Source organism: Psammomys obesus, unplaced genomic scaffold (genome assembly GCF_907164565.1).
Source record: "Psammomys obesus unplaced genomic scaffold, mPsaObe1.curated_primary_1811, whole genome shotgun sequence".
Lineage (NCBI taxonomy): Eukaryota > Metazoa > Chordata > Mammalia > Rodentia > Muridae > Psammomys > Psammomys obesus.
Genome location: NW_026593286.1, coordinates 7,126,123 through 7,150,024, shown reverse-complemented (window position 1 = coordinate 7,150,024; position 23,902 = coordinate 7,126,123). Strand labels below are relative to the sequence as shown.

Below are 23,902 nucleotides of genomic sequence, written 5' to 3'. Positions count from 1 at the left end.
CACACACACACACACACACACACACACACACACACACACACACACACACACTCTCCCCTTCTGCCCTGTGGGGCTGACCACTGTTCACCTTTCAGGGCCTGGCTCTTCCTCCTAGCAGTTTGTTACTTTGTGTTTTCTTTGCAGCGCTTGACTACATCTCATCCTGGAGAGCAGAGGGAGACAGTCTTGCAAGCCTACATCGGCAATGACCTCCTGGATTGTCACAGCCACAACCAGGTTGGTAAGAGGCAGCCAGGGCCTTCCATGCTAGGGAAGGACCTTAACAGACTCAGCAGACTGTGCAAGGCTTTGGTTTCTGTAGATACTGTCAGTGTGCTGACATTACAGAGTTTTGCTAATCAGCTGCTTACCGTCTGTGTTTACCTCTTGCCCTACTCTTCCATCCTGGAGGAAGATTCCCAAACAAGCCAGATGGCCTCTCTGCAGCTCTTTTCTATTAGTTTTCCCTTTCCCCTCTTCCCCCTCCTCTCTTCCCTCCTCTCTCATGGAGTGTTCTACATTTTCAGAATCCACACTCAGTGTGTTGCGATAGTGGTTTTTGTCAAAGTGCTACAGTCTTTGTACCCATGAAGAATGTAATTCCTTCAAGTCCGTTATATTATTTGTTTAGTTGTTTTGTTTTGGTGGTGGTGTTTGTGTTAGGGTCTCACACACTTCAGGCTGGCTTCAGATTTTCTGAAGAAGACCTTGAATTTCTGGTTTTCCTGTCTCTGCAACCAGCTGGATTAGAAGCTTGTGTTCATGCCTGGCTTACATGGTGCTGGGGACCAAACTCATGCTCACTAGACAAGCGTTCTACCAACCGAGCTCATCCCCAGCCCTGGTTCATTTCTTTTAAGAAGGAGTGATCTAGAGTTCTCTCAAGATACCGGAGAACCTGCAGGGTGGGACAGCTCCTTGGTGACGCCAATGCTGGGCCGCCATGACTGCCAAGTGGACTGGCCTGTTCAGAGGGAGACTGAGCTGGCTGGCTAATTATTTCTCCCTTAGTGGGCCTCAAAGTTTAGGGTCAACCTGAAGGTCTCATTAAGATTTTACAATAGGTGATTGAAGGTGCAAGCCTTCAATCCAAGTGCTCAGGAGGCAGAGGCAGGCAGATCTCTGCGAGTTCGAGGCCAGCCTGGTCAGAGTGAGTTCCAGTACAGCCAGGGCTACACAGAGAAACCCTGTCTCAAAAAACAAACAAATGAGACAAAATAAAAAAGAAAGAAAGAAAATAAGAAAGAAAGAAAGAAAGAAAGAAAGAAAGAAAGAAAGAAAGAAAGAAAAAGAAAGAAAGAAAGAAAATGTTAACTTGGACTGGAAAGACGGCTTAGTCATTAAATGTTAGGCTCACAACCAAGAGCTTCCAGCACATTAGAAGTTTCTAGGTTGCAACCTCTTTCCTTTAATAAAGAAATAACCACCAAGCCAAGTGTATCATTAATCATACGACTCAGGAGGCAAAAGTCTACATAGTGAGTCCAAGATAGTCAGGGCTATATCCATTTTGTCTCAAAAAAAAAAAAAAAAAAAAAAAAGCAAAATAGCCACCACCCCAACTGTTTAATTTTTTTTTTTTACAGTATTTTGCCTGTATTTGTTCCTGCAGGCCAGAAGAGGGCACCAGATCTCATTATAGATGGTTATGAGCCACCATGTGGTTACTGGGAAATGAACTCAGGACCTTTCGAAGAACAGCCAGTGCTCTTAACCTCTGAGCCATCTCTCCAGCCCACTATTCCAATTTTTAAAAGTTACAGTATAGTACTAATGATATGAAAATGAAAATTACCATTTTATTCCTTTTTGGAAGTGGGGTAGGTTGTTGTGTTTCAGACAGGGTCTTTGTAGCCCTGGCTGACCTGTAAATTATGTAGATCAGGCTGGCCTCAAACAGAGACCCACCTGCGTCTGTCTCCAGAGTTCTGAGATTAAAGGTGTGCACCACCATGCTATCTAACCCTTTTTTATTTGTTGTTTTATTTTTTGTTTGTTTTTCCAGATAGGGTTTTGCTGTATAGCCTTGGCTGTACTGGAATACACTTGGTAGACCAGGCTAGCCTCGAACTCACAGAGACCCACCTGCCTCTGCCTCCCAAGTGTAAGATTAAAGGCATATCCCATCACTTCCTGGCCTAATCCATTTTTAAATATATTTATTTTTATTTTCCATGTATGAATGCTTTATCTATGCGTGTGGAATTGCATTGTATACATGGCTGGTGCCCATCGACACCAGAGGAGAGTGCTGGAATTGAAGGTAAGGCTGGTGCTGGGGACCGAACCTTTGTCCTCTGCAAGAGCAGCAAGTGCTTCTTCTAACTGCTGAGCCTTTTCTCCAGCCTCCATTTTCTCCATTTTATATTATTTTAAAAGATGTATTTATTTATTACTTATACATGATTCTGTCTGCCTGTACATGTGAAGGGCAGAATGAGGCACGGATCTCATTCTAGATGGTTGTGAGCCACCATGTGGTTGCTGGGAATTGAACTCAGGACCTTTGGAAGAACAGCCAGTGCTCTTAACCCCTGAGCCATCTCTCCAGCCCCATTTTATCCATTTTAAAGTATATATTTTAGTGGCATTAAAAACATTTATAATATCCTGGGTAAGTGACTCAGCAGCTGAGAATGTTTCTGCTCTTCCAGAGGACCTGAGTTTGCTTCCTAACCCATGTGAGGCAGATGACAGTTGTCTGCCACTCCAGATCTGATGACCACCTCTGGCCTCTGAGTGTACCTGCACATATGTGGCACACACACAAATAAAATGTATATAAAAATAATGCATTGATAATGTTGTACTCTTATCTCCATCATCCATCTCCGTTATAATCCTTTGCAAAACTGAATTTCTGTCCATTAAAGAGCCAACTTTTTATTCCCAAGCCTTGGCATCCAACAGATTAGTCTACATTCTATCCCCTTAACTTGAACTAGCTCGGGGCCTCATGTAAGTGGAAGTGTGCGGTGTTTGATGTTCTGCTGGCGGTCTCATCTCAGTGCAGTGTCCTTAAGTCTCACATGCTGTGATATATGCCAGAATTTCTTTTTTTAAGAGTGAATATCAGACTTTGCAGCCAGTCCTGAAGATACCTGATAAAACAGGGTCAGATGAAAGGGGAGGAGGTCCTCCCCAGTCAGTGGACTTGGAAAGGGGCAGGGAGGAGATGAGGGAGGGTTGGTGGGACTGGGAGGGGATGAGGGAGCGGGATACAGCTAGGATACAGAGTTAATAAAATAATAAAAATTAAAAAAAAAAAACTACAGCAAAAAAAAAAAAAAAAAAGAGAGTGCCTATCATCCTGCTCTATGGCTAGCCCACTGTTTTGTCTGTTCATCAGTCAGTGGGCTTTAGGTTGTTTCCATCTTTGGTGTTGATAGCACTGCTGTAAAGTAACTGTACCCATCCTGAGTCCTCTGCTAATAGTGTCCCCTTTTTCTTGTAGCTTCTGTGGTGTGTGTGTGTGTATACACTGAACGTAGAGTCTGCTTTTGTCCTTTGGCAAGCAGAAACCTTGCTCGGTGACACCGCCTAGGAAGAGACTCCCAGTCCCACTTAGTGCTCTTTCTCATCCCCTCTGGGGATGTTGGTGGTCAAGGTCAAGAGGCAGTCACAGGAAACAAGGCCTCTGGTAGGACTGAAAGACCAGCTGGGTGCCTGTTGTCCTGCAGCAGTGTGCATGGACAAAAGGCGAGGTGAACTGCCCTGTATTTTGGCTCTTTTGTTTTCTATGGACCGATGAGTTTAGTTAGGGTAACCAGCAAGAACACAGCCACCCTAGTCTTGCTGAAGAAAATGTCCCCTCTTCCCAAACGTTGATTGCACAAAGATCCTCATAGCAGCAGGATCTTGTGAGCACCCTACCTGAACTATCACTTTTTTTAAAATGGGGTTTTGGTATGTTGCCCCAGGTCTCAAACTCCTGGGCTCCTGGGATTCTGGCATCTAAGTCTCCAGTTTAGCCTTGACTGTGGGCAGCTAGCTTTGCATTTGGCTTTTAAGTCACCTGGTCACCTGGTCTATTTCTAGTCCCTAGGAGCTGATCTTATGAGGACACTTTGTAGGGTCGCAGTGGATCCACACTGTAGGGTGCAAAAGCAGGATGTGGGACTCATCAGCACAAGGTCAACTTTGTCCAAATGCAGACAAGCGTCTGGGCTGACCACATTGGGAGTTTTGTTCTTTTTAAAGTGTGGTATACAGGATGTCTTGTGTGTGTGAAGCTGCAGCCAGCAGAAGTCAAGCAGCCTTGCAGCTATTGGATACATAGCCTCTTTTGAGAACTTTAGTTCACAAAGCTCAAAAGCTTTGAGAAAAAAAATACACATTCAACAGAAATGTCCTAACTCTGTTCTGTCTTGTAAATATTAAGTAACTAAATTTATTGGGGACAGATGGGTAATATTTTACAGTCATGCCCAGGTTTGCACATAGGAAATAAGTGTGTAGCCTCGGCTATCTTAGCTACTATAAAGCCAAGTATTAATAGTGATTTAGGTATAATCAGGAGAAGCCATTGTAACTCCAGTGAGGAGGAGAAAGGAAGAATTCTGACATCCAGACACTACTATGTGCAGAGCGTTCAGTATGTGCCTCTTCATAAGACATCTTGGCTAGACTTACACCACCTTGTAACATGAGCATAACTTCTCTTTTGCAAGTGAGCAAATAGAGGCTCAGAGTTGAAGTATAATGCTGTAACCTAGTTTCATTTCTCTTGCTGTGGTAAATGCTGTGACAGAACCAGCTCGGGGGAGAAAGTTCGCTCTAGCTCACACGTCCATCTTTGGCAACAAGTCAGGGCAGCAGCAATGTGAAGCAGCTGGTCGCAGCCATGGTCATGCAGAGGAAATGGGTGCATGCTGTGCTCAGCTGTTTCTTCACGCTCACACAGCTCAGGGACCTGTGAGGAACAGGGCCTGCCCATAATTAAAATGGGTCTCCCCACATCAATTAAGATGATCCCCACAGGCATTCACACAGGCCAACCTGATTTGACAGCCACCCATTGAGTCTATCTTCCCAGGTGATTTAGAGTGTGTCAAGTTGACAATTAAAACTAAACCACACACACTTTGTGAGACTCAGAATAACCAGGCACCAGTGTTTCCTCTAAGAAAATATTTTATTTTTGCTGGTCACATTTTTTTTTTTTAAACAAGGAGCAAAGTTTGGACTGGGGAGATGGCTCAGTGGTAAAATGCAACACAGCATGGACTCCCGCCACCTGTGTTAAAAAGAAGGCTGGCAAACTGCCTGGGTGCTGCCACACTGATCCCAGTGTAGGGGAGGCAGAGACAAAGGGTCCCTGGGGCTTGTTGGCCAGCCAGTCCACCCAAATCAGTGACCCCAGGCTCCGTGAAAGACCCTGTCTCAAAAAATAATCTGGAGAGTGATTGATGAAGACACCTCTGGGCTCCACATGCATGCATTTGCGCCCCCCCCCCCCCCCCATATATGTGCCTATACAAACAGCAAAAAGAGAAAGCAAATCTAAGGTTAAATACTATTGTGGCTGCTTGTCCACTGATGTCAAGGTCGGATGATCATGTATATGACACTGTTCCAATCCCATGAGCCCCCCCTCCCCAAGCGATGTTTTCATCAATCAGGAGAAAAATGTGGTAGGAACTCAGTATCAGGGAGGTGTCTCTGCTGTTTCCTGTGGTAACATGATACATGACATGGTTCAAATCGGGGAAGGGTTTTCTAAGCTCTTGCTTTGAAAACAAAACACAAAACCAAGGTTAAGAGTTAATGTCTGTTAGAAGCTTTGAGATAATTGTTTGAGGGGTGTCCTGGAAAGGCCCCTGGGCTATGAAAATGTCACTTCTGGACTTGGTTAGCTGTTAACCGCATGTTCACCATGAACACTCTTCCGGCTGTACCTGGTGAGATGTAAGTTCTTGATACTGTTATGCTGCAGTGAAAACGGGTGTAAATAAAGATGACACAAAAACAGCTGGCATCTAAGGGATGGCATGTAGCCTTTCACTCGTCCTGGCTCAGCGGTACCTCTCCCTATCTGCTACAGAGCAACCAACCAAGAGTCTTGGTGCCCCAAACTCCTGCCGGCTTTTCCTTGTTCTTCTCTCCTGATTGATGCTCTTTCCAGCTTCTTTCTTTCCCTCTTCCTCCCCTCCGTTCTCCTCTGTTCTGACACAGTGTTCTGAATGCTCTACCTGTAAGTTACATTCCAGCCACTGCTTTTTAAGACTTGTGTATGTGTGTGCGTAAGATTGTTTGCCGCCTGTGTGTATATGTACCATGTGTATGCAGTGTCTGAGGAGGTTAGAAGAGGGCATCAGAGCCCCTAGAACTGAGGTTGCTCATGGTTGATAGCTGGCATGTGGGTGTTAGAACCCAACCCAGGTCTTCTGCAAGAGGAGCAAGTGCTCTAACTGCTGAGCCAGCTGTCCAGCCTCACAGCCACTGGTTTTTGAGTGTGTCTCCCTATAGTCTGGGCTGACCTCAAACTTGAGATTGTCCTGCCTATGCCTGTCGGTGCTGGGTGACAGGCACGCACCGTCACTATGGCTTCCTCTCTGCATCTTGGTAACTCCCTGCTCGTATGAACCTGGTATGCCCAATGCTGAGACACTGTCTTACCCTCTCAGGATAATCCTCCCTCTATGTCCCTGTGCCGGAAGGCAGCACAGTACAGTCTAACCTTTATTCCTGTCTTCTGTTTGTCTGTCTGTATCATCCCTGCTTTGTCCCTAGCCTTCTAGTCTTTTGAAGAATAAGTGGTAGAAGTCGGGGGATTTGTCCTTGCCCAGTACTGCCTTGTGACTGACCTCAGAGTCTGCATCATCTTTCTAGAGCTGTGCTGTTGACATTTCTCATGGCGTTCAGTCAACTCTTCAGAAATAGTGTCTTTAAGAAGAAATCCATTTACTGTGGTCCTGTCATGTTTGGAGAGGGCTCACTTAAATGTGTGTTTCCTCACCTGGAAAGCCAGCAGCAGCAGCAGCCACATGTGCCCTGCTGTTCTAGAGGCTTAGAGTACTTAATCCACTCAATCTAGAAGTCGGGACGGCTTCCCTTTGCCAAGTGTCATCAGGTTCTGTTTGGAAAGCAAGAGTTGCAGGTGAAGTGTGTGACTGTAGCCACTGTAACCTGTTTCCCTGTAGTCAAACCAGGCAGAGGGGAGGTTTCTGTCTTCCCTGCCTCCTAACCTCCCTGATTGTTCCCTCAGCGGAGCGTGCTGCAGCTGCTGCACTCCAAGAGCGATGCTGTGCGTCAGTACATGGCCAGGCTCATCAATGCCATGGCGTCCCTGGCCGAAGGTGAGAACACGTTTTCCTCTAAGCAGAGCAGCCTGGCAAAGTAGCCTGATGTCCCTGTAAAATGAGTGTTTTCCAGTGTTGCTGAAAGTAGCCTAAGTCTCTTCATTTTATCTCTGTTCTTCTACTATATCTTATGAAAATTGGTTCTTATGCCTGAGTTCCCCTCAGAGCAAATTTTCTTGCCTTTAGAGTTTATTTTATAATACATAAAATCTTATAACTCTTATTTAAATTGTTTTTAACTGCATATTAGGTAACACTTTTTCTGTAATTCCTACTTGCAAAATAAGTTTGGTGAAGCAAGTAAAGCATTTTCTAGCAAGCACTGCACCATTTCTTATGGACTTTAAAGGATCTGAAAATTTCAAAAATAATAACACGTTGTAACTGAATTAAAAGTCAGTCTTACAAAAGGCCATTATCGGGGAAGATTGAATGGCTTATCTAGTAAAAGCTCTTGTGTATACCTAATGACCTGAATTTGATCCCTACAACCAACTAACAAATGGATCCCAGCGTTTCTAGAGTGAGATGGGAGGCTGAGACAGAATTGTTTGTGGGACAGTACCATGGCAGGGCAACAAGAGAGACACTGCTTCAGAATAAGGTGGAGGAAAGAACTGACATCCAAAGACTGTTCTGTGACTTCCAGGCGTATCCCACAGCACCCATATGCCCACATTCACAAACGTACATCTCATACACAGCCTTGCTTGCATTCTTATTTGTTTGGGTTTTGGTTTTATTTTTTGAGACAGGGTTTCTCTGTGTAGCCCTGGCTGTCCTAGAACTCGCTCTGTAGGCCAGGCTGGCCTCGAACTCACAGAGATCTGCCCTCTTCTGCCTTCCTAGTGCTGGTAGTATGCACCATCACACCCCGCCCCATTTGAGGTATTTTTAATTTAAATAAAAAGAATTTTAAGGTTATGAATAGCAAGTTTATTATTTTGTTCAGTTGACAAACATTTATAAGTCAGCGTATGCACTGAGAACAATTCATGTCATAATCCTGTTTAAAAATAATATCTGTCAATGCTGAAATCTACAAAAGGTTAGTGGTGACCTCATACTTACTAAGGTGTCCCAGAGAGGGCTGCACCCCCATGGGGCCCTGAGACGTCCGAAAGAAACGAGGGAGGAGGAGGTAGAAGCAGTTCTTGCCTGCCTGTCCTTTGAAGGCCAAGGGGCTCACAGGATGGCTCCATTCCTCTTCTCTCCTTGTAGGTCCTTCAGGTTTAGGATGTCACAGACTCTGACACTGGCTTATGTTCCGCTTACAGGAAGAAAGGCTTCTTATTGGCTAGGTCACTGATGAAATAAACTGTTCTGAGACAGGGTCCCCCTATGTATGTACTAGCCTGGCCGTGAACTTGCAATCCTGCCATGGCTCCCTAGTACTGAGATTAGAGTACCATCCCACCTGGCTCAGAAAAATACACTTCAATAATTTCTTCTAGAACTTTGTATTGTATCTTATGCAGATCTTTGTTAGAAAGCAGCCTTCGTGCACAACAGGTTAATTCTTTACATCTTTCCCATTTTCACCTCTGGCATATTATTAGGTCGCCTCTACCTTGCCCAAAACACAAAGGTGCTGCGGATGCTGGAGGGAAGGCTGAAGGAGGAAGACAAGGATGTCATCACTCGTGAGAATGTCCTCGGGGCCTTGCAGAAATTCAGCCTCAGGTGAGGCCCATGCCATTGGTCAGTCTCTGCCTATGAGCTCAGGCTGGTGTGTGTGAGTGTTGTTGTGTTTGTATGTTGTTGTTGTTGTCGTCATCATAGTCATTGCTGTTGAACCACCACTTTATTTAATTCTCAATACATCTTAGGATGCAGGTGATGTCTTTCTGCTGACACTTAGGGGAGAGGTTAGATGACTTTCCAAGCTAGAGCTGGAAACTTCTGTCTAATCTAAGCTCTGCTGTTCAAGGCTGCTGGGGACAGAGGAAGACATTACAGTGAGTGTACCACTGCCTTCCCCTAGCCAGTCATTGGTGCCAGCCAGACGCTTGGCTTAGGGGTGAGCACACAGAGTAAAGTAATTTCCCTTACATACAGTGTGACAAGGAGCTCCTGGTGCACGTCCCAGAAAACTACCTAGAATCTTGGTCTAGACCTGGCATGACTCAGAAATGCTACAGTAGAACTTTCTCTTTTTTCTTTTCTTTTTTTCGAGGCAGGATTTCTCTGTGTAGCCCTTGCTGTCCTAGAGCTCGCTCTGTAAACCAAGCTGGCCTTGAACTCACAGAGATCTGCCTGCCTCTGCATGCCTCGTGCTGCTGCTACATTAGAACTTAAAAGTCATGGGTTTTTTTTTCTTAGACATTTATTTTCAGACTCATGTTATATGAGTGTTTTGCCTGTATATATGTGTGAGTACCTTGTGTATGCCTGGTGCCCTCGGAGGTTAAAGAGGGTGTTGCATCCCTGGAACTGGAATTATAGATGACTGTGAGCTACCGTGTAGTTGCTGGAACCCAAACCCAGGTCCTCTGGAAGAGCAGCAGATGTGCTCAGCCACTGAGCCCTCTCTCCAGCCCTTCATATGCTTTTGAACCAGATCTAGTATCTTCTTAGTTAGGTATGGTAGTACCTGCCTTTAATCTCTGGGCGGGGGAGGCAGAGGCAAGCAGATCTCTGTGAGTTTGAGGCCAGCATGGTCTACATAGAGAGTCCCTGCCAGCCAGTGCTAGCTACAGAGTAGGACCTTATTTCCAAAATAAAATCATTTTATTTTATGCATATGAGTGTTGTGCTTGTATGTACATGCAACATGTGTGTGCCTGGTGCCATACGTTAGAGGTCAGAGGAGGACACCTGATCCCCTATGACAGGGGTTATGTATGGTTCTGAGCCATGATGTAGGCGCCGAGAACTGAACCTAGATCTTCTGCAAATGCAACAAGTACCTTTAACTGCTGAGCCATTTCTTCAGCCTCAAGTCACCACCATAAATGGACAAGCCTGGTTTTCACAGATTTGCAGAGGTCTGCAGCCATCACAGCCTAACTGTAGAACATATTTCCCATTTGTTTATTGATGTTTGTGTTGTGGAGGTCAGAGAACGATTTGTAGGGATCAGTTCTGTCCTTCCACCATGTGGGTTGCAGAGGTCAAACTCAGGTCATCAGGCTCGGCTGCATGAGCCACTTCTCCAGTCCTAATTTGAGAGCATTTCTGTCACTACAGAAGAAAGCTCACACTAATTGTCACTCTTCATTCCATCCCCAGCCCTGGGCAGCTCCCCGTATTCCTCTGTAACTCTGCCTGTCTTGTGCATGATTCCATGTAAGAGGAGCCCCACAACTGATCTTGTTTTTTCAAAGTACTATTTCTGTGGCCTGTTGCCTGGGTCAAATAAGCCAAAGCTATTGATAACATTTATGGATTTGAAGTAGCAGTCTGCTAATTTTAGATACTGATCTTTCTTTAAACTATTATGTCCTTAAAAGGTAAAGAATTTTTATTGTCCCAATTGACTGGGCTTAATGATAGATGTTCCCCACAGTCTGTTCATAGCTGTATTCGATCCCCATTTGCACTGAGGAACACTCTTCCATGGAGAGTCCCTTGCTAGTTAATTGATCTGATAAGGCTGTTTCCTCTTAGGCGCCCATTGCAGACGGCCATGATTCGCGATGGCCTCATCTTCTGGCTGATTGACCTTCTGAAGGACCCCGACTGCCTGTCTGACTACACACTGGAGTACTCTGTGGCTTTGCTCATGAACCTCTGTCTCCGCAGTGCAGGTATCCTAGCAGCCCCCCAGTCCTCCACATATGCACACACCCGCACACACGTGTCCTTCTATGGAGGATGGATGGGCAGGGGCTGCCCACAAACCTGCATTTCCAGTGAGCCCAGTAGGACTTGCTTTCTGTCTCCCTCATGGAAAATTTAAGACAGGGGTGAGTAAAGCATTTCCAGCTAGGTATGAAGATAGTCAGATACCACATTAATCTTGGAAAGAATATATATGCAGTTTTAAATGTACACAGCGCCCTCTGAGGAGGAGAGTAATCCATTCACATGTTCTTTCATCTTTGTTGTATTTTTCAAGCATAGGAAGTTAAGAGTTATGATCCCTGCCACTGAAGACAAAGAAGTGTGTTCCCAGTATTCTCTGGGGTTACGCTGATGGCAGGAGCAGTGACATTAAATCATGCTCCCTGCTCATTATTTTCCATCTCCTGGAGATGAAGGCTTACATGGGAACGGCAAGCTGCTTCTCACCTATTGGGAATGTTCCTCAGTTGGTAGAATGTTTGACTGGCAGGCACAAAGCTCACCTGCCATGTGAGGTGTCTTAGAAGCTGCACGTCCAGCTGGACTGCCTCTATGCCCTAGGGTCTGTGAGAAAGGGAGACGAGAAGCGAGAAGCCTGCTGGCTCAGCTGCCTGCCAGCTGTTCTTCACCTACAGGGCTTCGTGCTCGGAGCCACATGTGTGCTGTTCACTGAGTAAGCAGCTGCCGCTCGTTTTCCTGCCCCCGGAATAGTCTTCGTGAAAACCCCAGCTCACCTTTCCTGACTTTTAGCTTGCTTGCCGTTTGGTGATGTGCTTGGTGATAAAGAATGCCCACATAGCACATAATACTCTGACTGTCGTCATGGCTACCACCAGCTTCTGAGTTCTTGGGCTTATTTAATTGTGCACCTCCATTTGGAGCAGATGCTAATAATCTATTTTTGTTTGTTTGTTTATTTGAGAGTGGGTCTTTCTATGTAGCCCTGGCTGTTCTAGAGCTCCCTATGTAGACCAGGCTGGCCTGGAGCTCACAGAGACCCTCCTGCCTCTGCCTCCCTGGATTAATAGTACACACCACCAACCCCACCTGTTAGTTCATAAGCCTGTCTCTAGGTTGCCTAGCAACCTGATGTCATCACCCACACCACCAGTTGTGTGTGCGAGACGCCCCAGATATAAAGGACCTACCAGTCACCATGCCTGTCTGCTTCAGTTTCTCTCCCTTCCCTGTGTCTGTGGCGCCACCCCTCCCCATCTCTCTCTCTCTCTCTGTCTCTCTCCCCTTTCTTTCTCTCTTTCTCTATCCTCACCTCCATACAATAAATCTCTTCATACCAGATCTATTGTGTATGCCATTTGTAAATATATTACACCATCACCGACACGATCTGCTTTAAAGAGAACTGAGGTTCAGAGTGCCTAAGTGACTAGCTCAAAGCCACGCCACTCAACATGGTTTGTGCTCACTGTTATATGTGTGTTACCTGTTTCCACAGGAAAGAACATGTGTGCGAAGGTGGCAGGAGTCGTGCTAAAAGTTCTTTCGGATCTCCTTGGCCATGAAAACCATGAGGTATCCAGGCTGCTGGCCCCTGGGTGGACTGGGGGACTGTAATGGTGATCTTGGTGCTTGTGACCTCACAGGCAAGGGGCTGGCTTTGGGCAGCTGCTGTATTTAACATGTGCTCCTTCCTGGATTTGAGGGTCCTCTGCGTACATGCTTGCACACATGCATGAGTTTATGTGTGTGAGTACAGGTGTGTGTGGGTGTCCATGAAGGCCTGATTTTGATGTCAGATGTCTTCCTTGATGCTCCCCACTTTGTTTATTAAGGCCAGATCTGTGGGAGCAGGGAGCCTAGAGCTCTCCTGTTCTGCTAGTCCTGCAGAAGGATCCCCAGTCCCTGCCTCCCCAGTGCTGGGATTATAGGTAACTGCCCAGCTTCTACATTGGTACTATGATCTGCGTTCAGGGCATTCTGTCTGCATAGCAACATCTTACCCACTAAGCCATCTTTCCAACTCCTCCCTCCTCTGGCCATTTTTGTAAGCAATTGTATAGTTTCCAACATTTCATGCCTCACTTGTGGTTCCCTATCCCCACTGATCTAGCCAGGTTTCTTTCCCAGTCTCACTTACTGTTATCATCTGTCCTGGCTGGATTCTTACTCCTGTCTCCTCTATTGTTTAATGTCTGTCTCTGGACACATGTGCCTTTACAGTAGTTCTGGTGCCATGTTTGTGTGAACTTAATTTGTATAGAGCTATTCGGTTGATGGCAGTCCCCTGGTATTTGGGGACCTTTCTGCTTCCTGGGCCTCCTGTTCTAAGACTCACTACTGCAGTGCTCCCTGGCTTGCACCATGCCCTGGTACATGTCTTATTCCTTGTGGGCAGGCCTTTGATAGCTTAGGGCTCCATGGCCACAGTTGTCCTCTGTGACAGCTCTACACTTGTCCATGGAACCTTGCACTGAGCTTCCGTGGAGTATGTGGCTCATGGCTGCCAGCTCACAGCATATGCAGGGCTCGGGTTGCTGTCCAAAATGACCCTATTACCACCACAGCTGGTGGTGTTTTCTAGGCATTTTAAAATAGGAAACAAATTAACAAAAACTAATAGGTACAGGTATTCATCTTTCACTTGCTTTTTACAAATGTCTTTACAGAAAGACATACTGGCATCTCTCAGTAGCACAGCCTGGCCAGAGCCCTCTGTGTAGCTTGACCTTCCCAGGCTGGCCTCAAACTTTCGATTTTCTTGTCTCAGCCTCCAGAGTGTTGGGATAATGGCATCCCTTTGCATCTGCAGTTGAACCACATGAGACCTGTTTTGACAGATCAGCCACAGGGCATCCTTCAGCAGGCATGATTGGCAGGAACCTTAGGTCAAGAGGAGCACTAGGTTGCCATGCATCTGTTCCCATTTCAAGCAGGCAGCACTGGTCCAGTTCATCTCACATGCAGCTACATTCTCAGAGCTGCATCTACTGACTGACACTGGCAGTTTCAGTTAGGCTGGGTTTTTTCGCTACCTCAGTCCTGGCTTGATTGCTGAGACTCAGGCAGGTGAGCTGTGGGAATCACATTATTCCTGTGACTTAATTGAATGCAAATGGATTAGACCAAATGAGCCAGTTCATGTGATCGGCTGTTGTCAGTGTATTTACTTAATAACAATGGAGTCCTCATGTAACATGCATAGAGCCCTGCCTTTTAATCCAGTGCCACATAAACCAGGCCTGAAGTCTCATGCCTGTGACCTAGGACTTGGGAGGTGGAGTTAGGAGGGATAGAAGTTCAAGGTCATCATCAACACTATTATAACAGTGAAGCAAGCCTGTCTCAAAAAAAAAAAGAAAGAAAGAAGAAAGAAAGAAAGAAAGAAAGAAAGAAAGAAAGAAAGAAAGAAAGAAAGAAAGAAAGAAAAGAAAAGAAAAGAAAGGAAGAAACAAAGCAAGCATGCAAATGCATATGTGTATTTCAGAAGCTGGAATAGTGGGCTGCAGTAATAAAAGGTTGCACAGATGCATCCTGTGTTAGGTAGCGCTGGTCTTGAAAAATGAGAACCAGAGCCATCAGGAGCAAGAAGCACATTATTTGTCTGCACATTAATATTTTTGGTATGTGGAAAAAGAGGCTCTTATCAAATTGAACAGACAAGAAAGCTCAACTATATGGTAATTGGATCACAGGGCAAGCTTTAGAAGTGGGTCTACTTTAGAGACAATGTATCCTCTGTTATGACAGTGACATCTGAGCAAGGATAGTGGGAAAACAAGGGCTCTTAGCAATAATGTTCAGAGAGCAAACTGGGAGTAAATAGCAGAATCCACAATGACTCCCTGCGTTTCTAATCTGAGTGGCTGGGATGCTTGAAATCACATCAGTTTAAGTAGTGGCACACAGCAGGAAGAAGGTGGAGTGATGGATTTGAGTGTAGACTCAGTTGCAGCCGTCACAAACAAATGGAGGTGTCTCATGTGAAACATGCATTCTGGGTACGGGAGGCAGGGATACCAGCTCTTCCTTAAGTCTGTTCTTAAGTCTGGCTTCTGATAATTGAGTGGTATAGTATTTGAAAACTTGCAAATGACTGTGGTCTTTTTTTCTACCCTTAAAGATACAGCCGTATGTGAACGGAGCCCTGTACAGCATCCTTTCCATCCCGGCCATTCGTGAGGAGGCCAGAGCCATGGTAAGGGGGTGTGCTGAGCTGGACAGAGAGGTCCCCACACAGAATCTCAGTCCCTGGGAGGCTGAGGCAGGGAGATTGCTGCCAGTCTGAGCCCTGAGCAGTTCAAAGGCCCCTCCCAGCCCCATGAATCAGAGCTGTGGGGAGAGTACTGCTTCCACTTCCTCCAGGGCCTTCATATAGCTTACAGACTCTCTGAAACTGTAAAAGATGTATTTGTGGTTTTTCTCAAGGGAGAACTGGTGCTTTTTTCAGAATCTCAGGAGAACCCTAAGTTGTAAATGGTAAAGAGGCAGTGTTGGGGAAATTCTAGCAGGCTTATTTTTGTAGCATTGGACATGTTTCTGGGCAGTTTATAAAGCTGCCTTGCACCTCAATTACTGGTTGGTAGAGTTTTACTTTGTTTACCTTTGTGCTTATATTTGAGGCGCAGCAACAGTAGCTGGGCGATAAGTCTTATTTTGAGAGGACAGTTGTTTCTAAAGTGAGCCAGCAAAACCACGAAAGCTTTGACCTTCTTCCAGATGACATGTGAAACCAGAGTAGCTGTGTACATATTCAATTCTGTGGGGAAGGGATTAAATGTGTTTCCATACTCAGAACACAGGCGACCGCAAGAACATTCCGCCCATTGGTTTTGTTTTGTTTTTTTAAGAGAATTACTAAACCTTCTAGTTGTTTATCTAAAATCACATCAACAGTTAAACAAGATATGATTTATTTAAGAATTGTCTGTGTTAACACACCCACCAATGGCACTAAATTGCCTTCAACATTAAAACAAACTAGTGGGGTGGCAAGACACCCCAATGGATAAAGGCACCTGCCACTGAGCCTGACAACCAGAGTTCTATTCCAGAGCCCGGAATGGTAGAGAGAACTAATTCCTGCGAGTTATGCTCTGACTTCTCATACACACTGTGCACACGCGTGTGTACGCGCACACACAGTAGGTGCACCTATGGATGCTCACTGCTCTTGCTGGTACTAGGGCAGGTGCTTTTTCCCACTTAACCCTCTCAGGCCCCTGAAGGACTGCCTGCAGTTGTGTCCATTTTCTTGATGACTTTGAAGTAAGCCTCTCTGCTTGGAGTCATACAGCCAGGGGCCCCCATCCTGTGTTTACTTCCAGAGCTTTCCGCACCTCTGCTTCGAGTCACACCAGAAAGTAAGACCTCTGTTTCCCCCTCCTCCCTCTCTCTCCCATTCCCTGCATTTCCAGGGATGAAACTGATGTGGTTCCATTGGCTAAGAAAGCACCCTGCCACTAAGCCACATCCCAGCAGTGACGCAATCTTTAGTCCAATGAGAAATCAGGCCATATAAGATTGTTTTCCCTCTCAGTAATACTGTCTCCTCAGTCAGGACAAGCCAAACATACCTAACACAAAAAATCCAGACTACAGGGCCCAGAGAAATGGCTCAGCAGTTAAGAATACTTGCTTTGCCAGGCGTGATGGTGCAGGCCTTTAATCCCAGCACATGGGAGGCAGAGACAAACGGATCTCTGTGAGTTTGAGGCCAGCTAATCTACAAAGTGAGTTCCAGGACAGCCAGGGTAGTTATATGGAAAAACCCTGTCTTGGAAAACAAACAAAGAATATTTGCTGTTCTTCTTGAGGGTCCAAGTTCAGTTCCCATCACATACATTGGGCACCTCACACCCACATGTAACTCCAACACTATCCTCTAGCCTTTTAGGGCACTTTCACACACGTGGCTGGCACGTGTGCCACACACATTTACAGTTAAATAGATCTGTAACGCATATGTGTCACCTTAAATCTATGCATGAGAAGAGAATCACTGATGTGCATATTTAATAACAAATTCCAATCAATTAAAAAGTACAGAATCTAAAATACTCCAAAATCAGAAAGTTTTGAGCACAGACATGAAACCACAGGTAAAAAATTTACACCATGAAACTGTTTCAATGACAAAATTGTTAAAAATGTTGTGTAGCCAGATAGGGTAGTGCATGGTTGCAACATTCAGCACACAGAAACAGGAGGATCATGAGCTTGAGGCCAGTGTGGTCTATATAGTGGGAGTATCTCAAAAACAGCAACAGATTGGGAGACAGACACAGAGAAACATTGTATACTATGCAATATAGATAGACTATGTAAATTATCTTGAGGCTGCATGTAGCAGGGATGTGAAACTGTGAAACATAAAAGAGTTTTGCTTAGATCCAGGCCCCATGTATCTGTTATTGCTTTCACTATGAAATACTAGGTTTTGTTGTTTATTTTTGGAGTCAGGGACTCACTTTAGCCCAGGGAAAGCTGGAGCCCTTGGTCCTCTTGCCTTGGCCTCCTGAATACCAGGATTATAGGCATCTGCCACCACGCCCAGCAGAATACTGTTATTTTTTTTTATGCCTTTTCATTTCTGTAATTTAGATTAAATATTACCTATTATATGTGGTTTTTTTTTAAAAAATATGTGAGCTTTTTTACTGGAGTGTTTGCTGTGAGGTGTCCAAACAGTCCCCCTAACTACCGAGGGGCAGAGCTGTTTGCTTTCCATGTGCTAACTAAGCTGGACACGTAAGAACGAGCATCAGTTCGGCTCAAATGATCTATAAAGATACAGGCAGATAACCCTCTGAGAAGCCGCCTATGGGAAAAAAGGGGTGGAGTCCTTTGTCTCTGGCTGTTCCTGAGCTGCTCAGTGGCCAATGTGGTTACTGGCATGTTGTGACCTAGCACATAACTGTCTCCTAATAATAATCCCCAACTCATCCTTGTGGGGTGGAAGTGGGGGAGGACACTGTGTGAGGCACAGAGAGAAAGTGGAGCGCCTTCTGGCAGCCAAGGACTAAGGCATACTGTGGTTGTGACTACAGGAGGAGCCCAGATATCTGTCTGGCCCCACAAGCGTTGCCACAATGTCTCAGTCCTCTTTGAAACATTCTGTCCTTGCCTCCCAGACACTGTCAGTCTTTGGCATCTTCCAGACTCTTCCTTAATGCTCTACTCTCCCTCGGCTTCTGTCCCTGCCTCCTGTGGAATGCTGTTATTCTCTAAGGTTCTGGCCCAGCCCTCAGGAGCTTCTTACTATGCCTTGGGGGCACCTCATCTACTCCAGAGCATTGGCTGTGCTCTCTTACCTGCACCACAAGTCCCCTCCCGGACCCAGCAGGTGTCATTTCCCCACTCACTCAGCACCCCCGTTGCGCCATGCACTGGACTAGAAACCATCTATTAGGTATAATTTGCAGAAATGAAGTGCACAGGTCTTACAGACAGTTGCACACAGGCCTAACATCTGGTGTTTCTACCTTTTGTCTCATGTAGGAATTCTGGGATACAGATGAGTACTGCCCCATCTGGGCTCCAGGGGTCATACTCGGGTCACCAGGCTGGTGGTGCCAGTGGCTTTACCTCCTAGGCCATCTCCCTGGGCCTTCCATCATTCTTTTGATAAGATAGGAATTAGAATTGTTTGAAGAAAGCTTCTATTTGTTCAAAACATGTGGTTCAGCTTTTCAGAGATCATAAATGACCCTAAAATTCAGAAGGCATAAACGTAGGGGAACATGGGAAAGAAGTCATCTCCCCAAGCTGTGTTTCTCGAACTAAAGGCAGTGGTGTCCATGCACCCTGAGGGCTGGAATACAGGCATTGTGTACCCCAAGGACTGGGATATAGGCATCCAATGCAAGTTCATGATCTCTTTGGTTTTTTTCTAAGTGTATTATGATGTTATAATTAAATTGAGATACTCAACCAAGAAGAAAACAATTTCACTGTGAATTTTAAAGTGAATGTTTACTAACAAGCTGATGATTTTTATTTTAAATAACTTTTTTTCAAAATAAGAAAAAAAAAACTTTCTGGATTAGATGACTCTACCCCACTGAAAAGAAGTCCTTCACATCTTAACACCAGAATGTTTGCTGTCTCTTCACTGCACCTAGGGAATGGAGGATATCCTGCGATGCTTCATCAAAGAAGGCAGCGCCGAAATGATCCGCCAGATAGAGTTTATCATCAAGCAGCTAAATTCTGGTCAGTAGCATGCAAAATCTTCTGACTCTGTCACATATGTCAGAAAGATATACGGGCTTTCTCACAGAAGTTTGTGATACCTTGGAAGTCATTCAGGAGCTTCTGAGTCAGATATGACTGCAGACCTGCAATCCCAACGCTAGAGGGGCTGAAGCAGGAGGCTCGTCATGAGTTCAGGGCCACTAAACTGTTTAAGACCAGCCTACACTACATAGCAAAAACAGAACAAAAAATAAGCAGGAAAGAAAGCAGGGGAGCCAAGTTCAACACGTGAAAGTTCAATAACATAGCATTTGCCTGGTCTGCACAAAGCCCTGGGTCCAAATCTAGTAGCACAAACACAAACCACACACACATACCTATATGCAGAAATAACATACACCACACACACCTATACACACAGACATGCCACACATATACACGACTGCATACACACCACACACACAGGGCAAACCTACCACATACATACACATGCACACATGCATATACACCATACACACCCACACACCAGACCACAACGGGGTGACAGAGTGATGGAGATAGCTCTTATCACTAAAGTGCTTGCCTTGTAAGTATAAGGACCTGAGTTTGATCATGGCACCTTGTAAAAAAAAAAAGCCAGGCATGGGGACACACACAATTGTTATTCCAGAACTGGAGAACTGGAAACAGGCAGCTTCCTGAGGCTCACTGGCCAGTCAGCCTTGCCTAGGTCCCAGAGAGACATTGTCCCAACAAGGTGGACAGCCCCTGCAGAATGACATGCAAGGCTGACCCCTGACCTCCACACTCACACATACATGTGCATGTACACCCGCCCCCACAAGTTTGTCCTAGCAGTCAAAGCCAGATTGTCCAAGATTAACATCTCTTATCACAATAGAGATCTCTTATCACACTAGAGGTGTGTGGTCAACAAAAAAGAGTTCTGAGCAATTACTGAAGCTTTCTCTACCCTCGTTAAGATCTCTTTATGAGCCCCTCCTGTCCCCTCTTAAATCCTGTCCCACTGATAAGGGCGATAAGGGCAACTTTCCCAGGTTCCGTGGCCAGTTAGGGAAACAGATGCCAGTCTTTCTAGCACCATGTAGAAAATGCCACCATGTCACCATTCCAGAAAAATGTGTAGGTGCCACCTGTCAGCAGAGAGGATGGAGCTTGGTCCCTTTCTTTCCAGCCTCATCCATAGCCACGATGCATGTGTGGCAAAAGAACCAGAGAAGCCCTGTGTGAGGGGTTGGGAAGCCCCTGGCTCCTTCTGTACACTTTTGACAGGGGACCCAGGTGCTTCCGGCATCTGGGACCAAGTTTGTCACCCATCTCTCCCTATGCCTTCCCTGGCAGTAGCGGTTTAAGTACACAGCTCCATTCAGCACCCAAAAAGAGACAGAATGCCTCCGTCTCTCCTCCCAAGTGAACCATTCTGCCAACCCAGTGCACAGGGAAATGCCCATTGGTAGCCATCTGCCACTCACTGCTCCCAGTCTGGGATGTATCCAGACTAATATAATTATCATCCTGGGGGCCAGGGAAACTTTGAAATTCTCAGGTTGTCCCAGCAAAGTAGAGCACTAGTGAAGCCCAAAGGAAAATTTCAGCCGGTACAGAAACATACAGACTATGTAGCCAACAACAGAAGGGAAGTTCGTCCCCTGGCTCAGGCCTAGGCCACACTCCAGCCATCCATGAGGATAGCCAGCCCATACGAGCTCATCATGAGAGAAAGGCCAGAGATGCTAGCCAGTATACTGGGCAGGAGCAAGGCAGAGCAGGTCCCCAGCTTCAGGTGCTGAGGGCCTTTATAACGCAAGTACCAGCTCAGGAGGAGAAGCTGAGGCCTGTAAGGTACTCTGGCTCATGGGGCTGGAGGGTTCTGGGCAGTAAGGATGACTGAGCCAACAAGTTTAAGAGATTACAGGATTAGGGATTGGGGACTGGGCTGGGAGTCAAAGAGTGTCCAGCTAAGGTGCCTTCACATATGTGAGCATGAGGAGGATGTAATTGGTGACATAGCAGTAGTGTAGTTTTGAAAGGCATCTCCTCATGGTGGAGTATGCTATCCACGGGCAAAGAGAGGAACTTAGGTGATTAAAACTCAGCCAAATGTAGAGGGCAAAGCGCTGTCTGGACAGCCAGCAGGTCAGGAGGCTGTGGGATTGTGCAAGCACCAGTGAAGGCACAGACTGCTGTGTCTCACTGGCTCGGGAGCAGAAGTCAGTAGAGACCCTCCCTCAGCATGAGGCTGTGTCAGCAAGGGTGCTTCACTCTTGTAGTTTCCACCTGCCTCCTTCTCTCTGGGCTGGGCAGTCTCTTCAGTTTGGTCTTTAGTTCTCTCTTTTCTCTTGTTTCTTTCTTCTCTCAGGATTTTTTGACCTTCATGTCTTGCTTTTAAGAGATAAAAACTAGTGAAGATATAGTAGGGACCTAGGGGGTAGAAGTTGCTCAGGTCATCTGCCTTCAGGGACTTAGGACCTACAACAATGGGTGGGAAAAGATCTCCTAGGGTTCTCTTGAGGAGCAGAACCAATAGAGAATGAGTGTATAATTACACTCACACATTACAAAAGAAAATTTATCAGCTTGGCTTACATAATTAGAGGCTAGGTTGTCCCACAGTGATTGTTCACCTGCTATAGAGGCAAAGAACCTGAGAGTTGCTCAGTCCAACAACTGGAATCCTCAGAACAAGAGAGACCCTAATCCAAGGCTCAAGGCCTGGAAACTTCCAGGAGCCATTGGTTTGAGTCCATGCGCGAAAGGCTGAAGAAGGTAGAGCAGCCATAGACACCGTTGCTTGGAAGAACAGAGTTTGCACACTGGCTGGCTTTTGCTCACTTTTACCCCGCATGGATCCCCAGCCTGTTTAATGGGGCCATTCTCTTCAGGGTCTTCTATGCTCAGTTCCTGTCTTAACTGCCAATCATCTCTGCCAATGGCTTGCATTAGTCAGTTTTTGTTGCTGTTACGAGATAACTGACAGAAGCACGTAAGGAGGGAGGGGTCTCTTTTGGCTTGAAGGAACAATCCATCCCAGCCACATGAGCTTGAGGGAGCCAGCCCCATTGCATCTGCAGTGAGGAATCATGGAGCAGTGAATGCTGGTGCTTAGCTTGCGTTCCTTCTCTTTTTCATTCCGTAATTGGGCCTGTGAATAACATTGCCCACATTTAAAGTGTCTTCTTACCCAGTTGTTCCAATCTAGAAACTCCCTCGCAGAACTGCCCAGAGGTTTGTTTCCATGGAGAGTCTAAATCTCAAAGTGACAGTCAAGACTGACCATCAGTCTTCAGAGCCACACCTAGAAGTGAGTTTTTCTAATCTCCTAAGCATCTCTTAGTTCAGCTGGCTTGGTGATTAACCCCCCAGGGGACTTCCCCGGAAGTCAGCAGCCATTCACCCGCTAGGAATGGAGTCGTCCACAAAGGAGGGCGCTGTCTAGGTGCAATGAATGAGAGATGACAGCTGGGAGAAGGCTTCATGGGGGAGAAAGTAACTCTCTGGGGTGTTGTCTGCTATGCACCTGGTCCAGGTGCCTATGCACCTGGTACAGTCCCGGCGTGCTGTAAGATCATCCCAGCTCTTCCCCTCCCTCCTTTCTCAGGCCCCAAGGAAGTAAGCAACCTGATCCCCACTTGCCAGGTGAGGAAATGGCTCTTTCTGTGGTTTTTAGTACTATGAGCTTGTGCATCTGTGCAAACTCTCCAGATCTAGTGATGAGCTTCAGCCTTTAAGAACGCCCCTGCCCCCACCCTGTGGAACAGTCATGGGTGTTGTATTATAGACCTGCCAGCTTAGGCTTGTCTAATGTAAGAGACCAGATGAGGCAGCTTGGAAGAAATCAGGCTATGCCCTCCCACCCCCAATGGTGAACACACACACACACACACACACACACACACACACACACACACACGATCTGACTGTTTAAAGCACCCAGCCTCTGTGGGAAAGGCAAGCTCAGCCCCACTTCCTTGTTGCTGCATGATAAATTTATGCTCTTATATGGTGCTAGTGCCTGCTCCTGCTCCCCTTTGCCTGTAGGGTAGGCCATAAGTCACATTGTGTGGAACTTCCAAAAAGCTCTGAGTTAGAAACCTCCTTTGTTCAGGGGATTTTGAAAGTTCTTTCCTTCAGGCCTGGCCATGCTGTTCATGGCAGCTGTCTCTCCTAACGTAGCTTCTTCCCATTTTAAAGGACAGGTTCTTTGTCTCCCATTAAGGAAGGCCCTATCATGCCATCTCTAGTGTAAGCTATATCTCTCCTGATGGTCTCCTCCTTCACAAGGCCTGGTCATGACCCCCTATGATCAGTCTCTCTGTCTGTGTCTTCCCTGCTCCCACCCTCCATAAAGCTCATCTGAAAGGTCACCCCACATCAGCTCTTTTCTCAAACCTACGTCTTTAAGTTAGAAAGTGGAAACCTCAAACAAGTCCCTGGTTCCTCCGTGCCTCCATGTTAGCTGGGAGTGAGCAGTGATGGTCAACAGCGCTGTCATGAGATTGCGTGAAATAGCCCCACCACAGCAGCTAGCGGGCTTTACTCCGAGGAGTAAACACTAGTTCACTCTCCTGCCCTGTGGGTCCCTCCCATTTTGTGTTTATAAGCATAGATACGTTCTGATAAAAACTGAGAGTGTACTTGAG

The 23,902-nt window shown here is 46.1% G+C and overlaps 1 protein-coding gene across 5 annotated transcripts in view; it reads left to right on the top strand.

Annotated features, from left to right (window-relative positions):
- The window catches only part of Armc9 (armadillo repeat containing 9), a 127,051-nt gene that overhangs the window by 38,657 nt on the left and 64,492 nt on the right, over positions 1–23,902 (top strand). For all 5 annotated transcript variants that reach the window (XM_055616768.1, XM_055616767.1, XM_055616766.1 and 2 more), the window contains exons 12-18: positions 145–237; positions 7,208–7,298; positions 8,861–8,984; positions 10,911–11,050; positions 12,544–12,620; positions 15,169–15,243; positions 19,169–19,259. In XM_055616768.1, the coding sequence (XP_055472743.1) occupies positions 145–237; positions 7,208–7,298; positions 8,861–8,984; positions 10,911–11,050; positions 12,544–12,620; positions 15,169–15,243; positions 19,169–19,259 (691 nt within the window). The remainder of the gene's footprint in view (positions 1–144; positions 238–7,207; positions 7,299–8,860; positions 8,985–10,910; positions 11,051–12,543; positions 12,621–15,168; positions 15,244–19,168; positions 19,260–23,902) is intronic.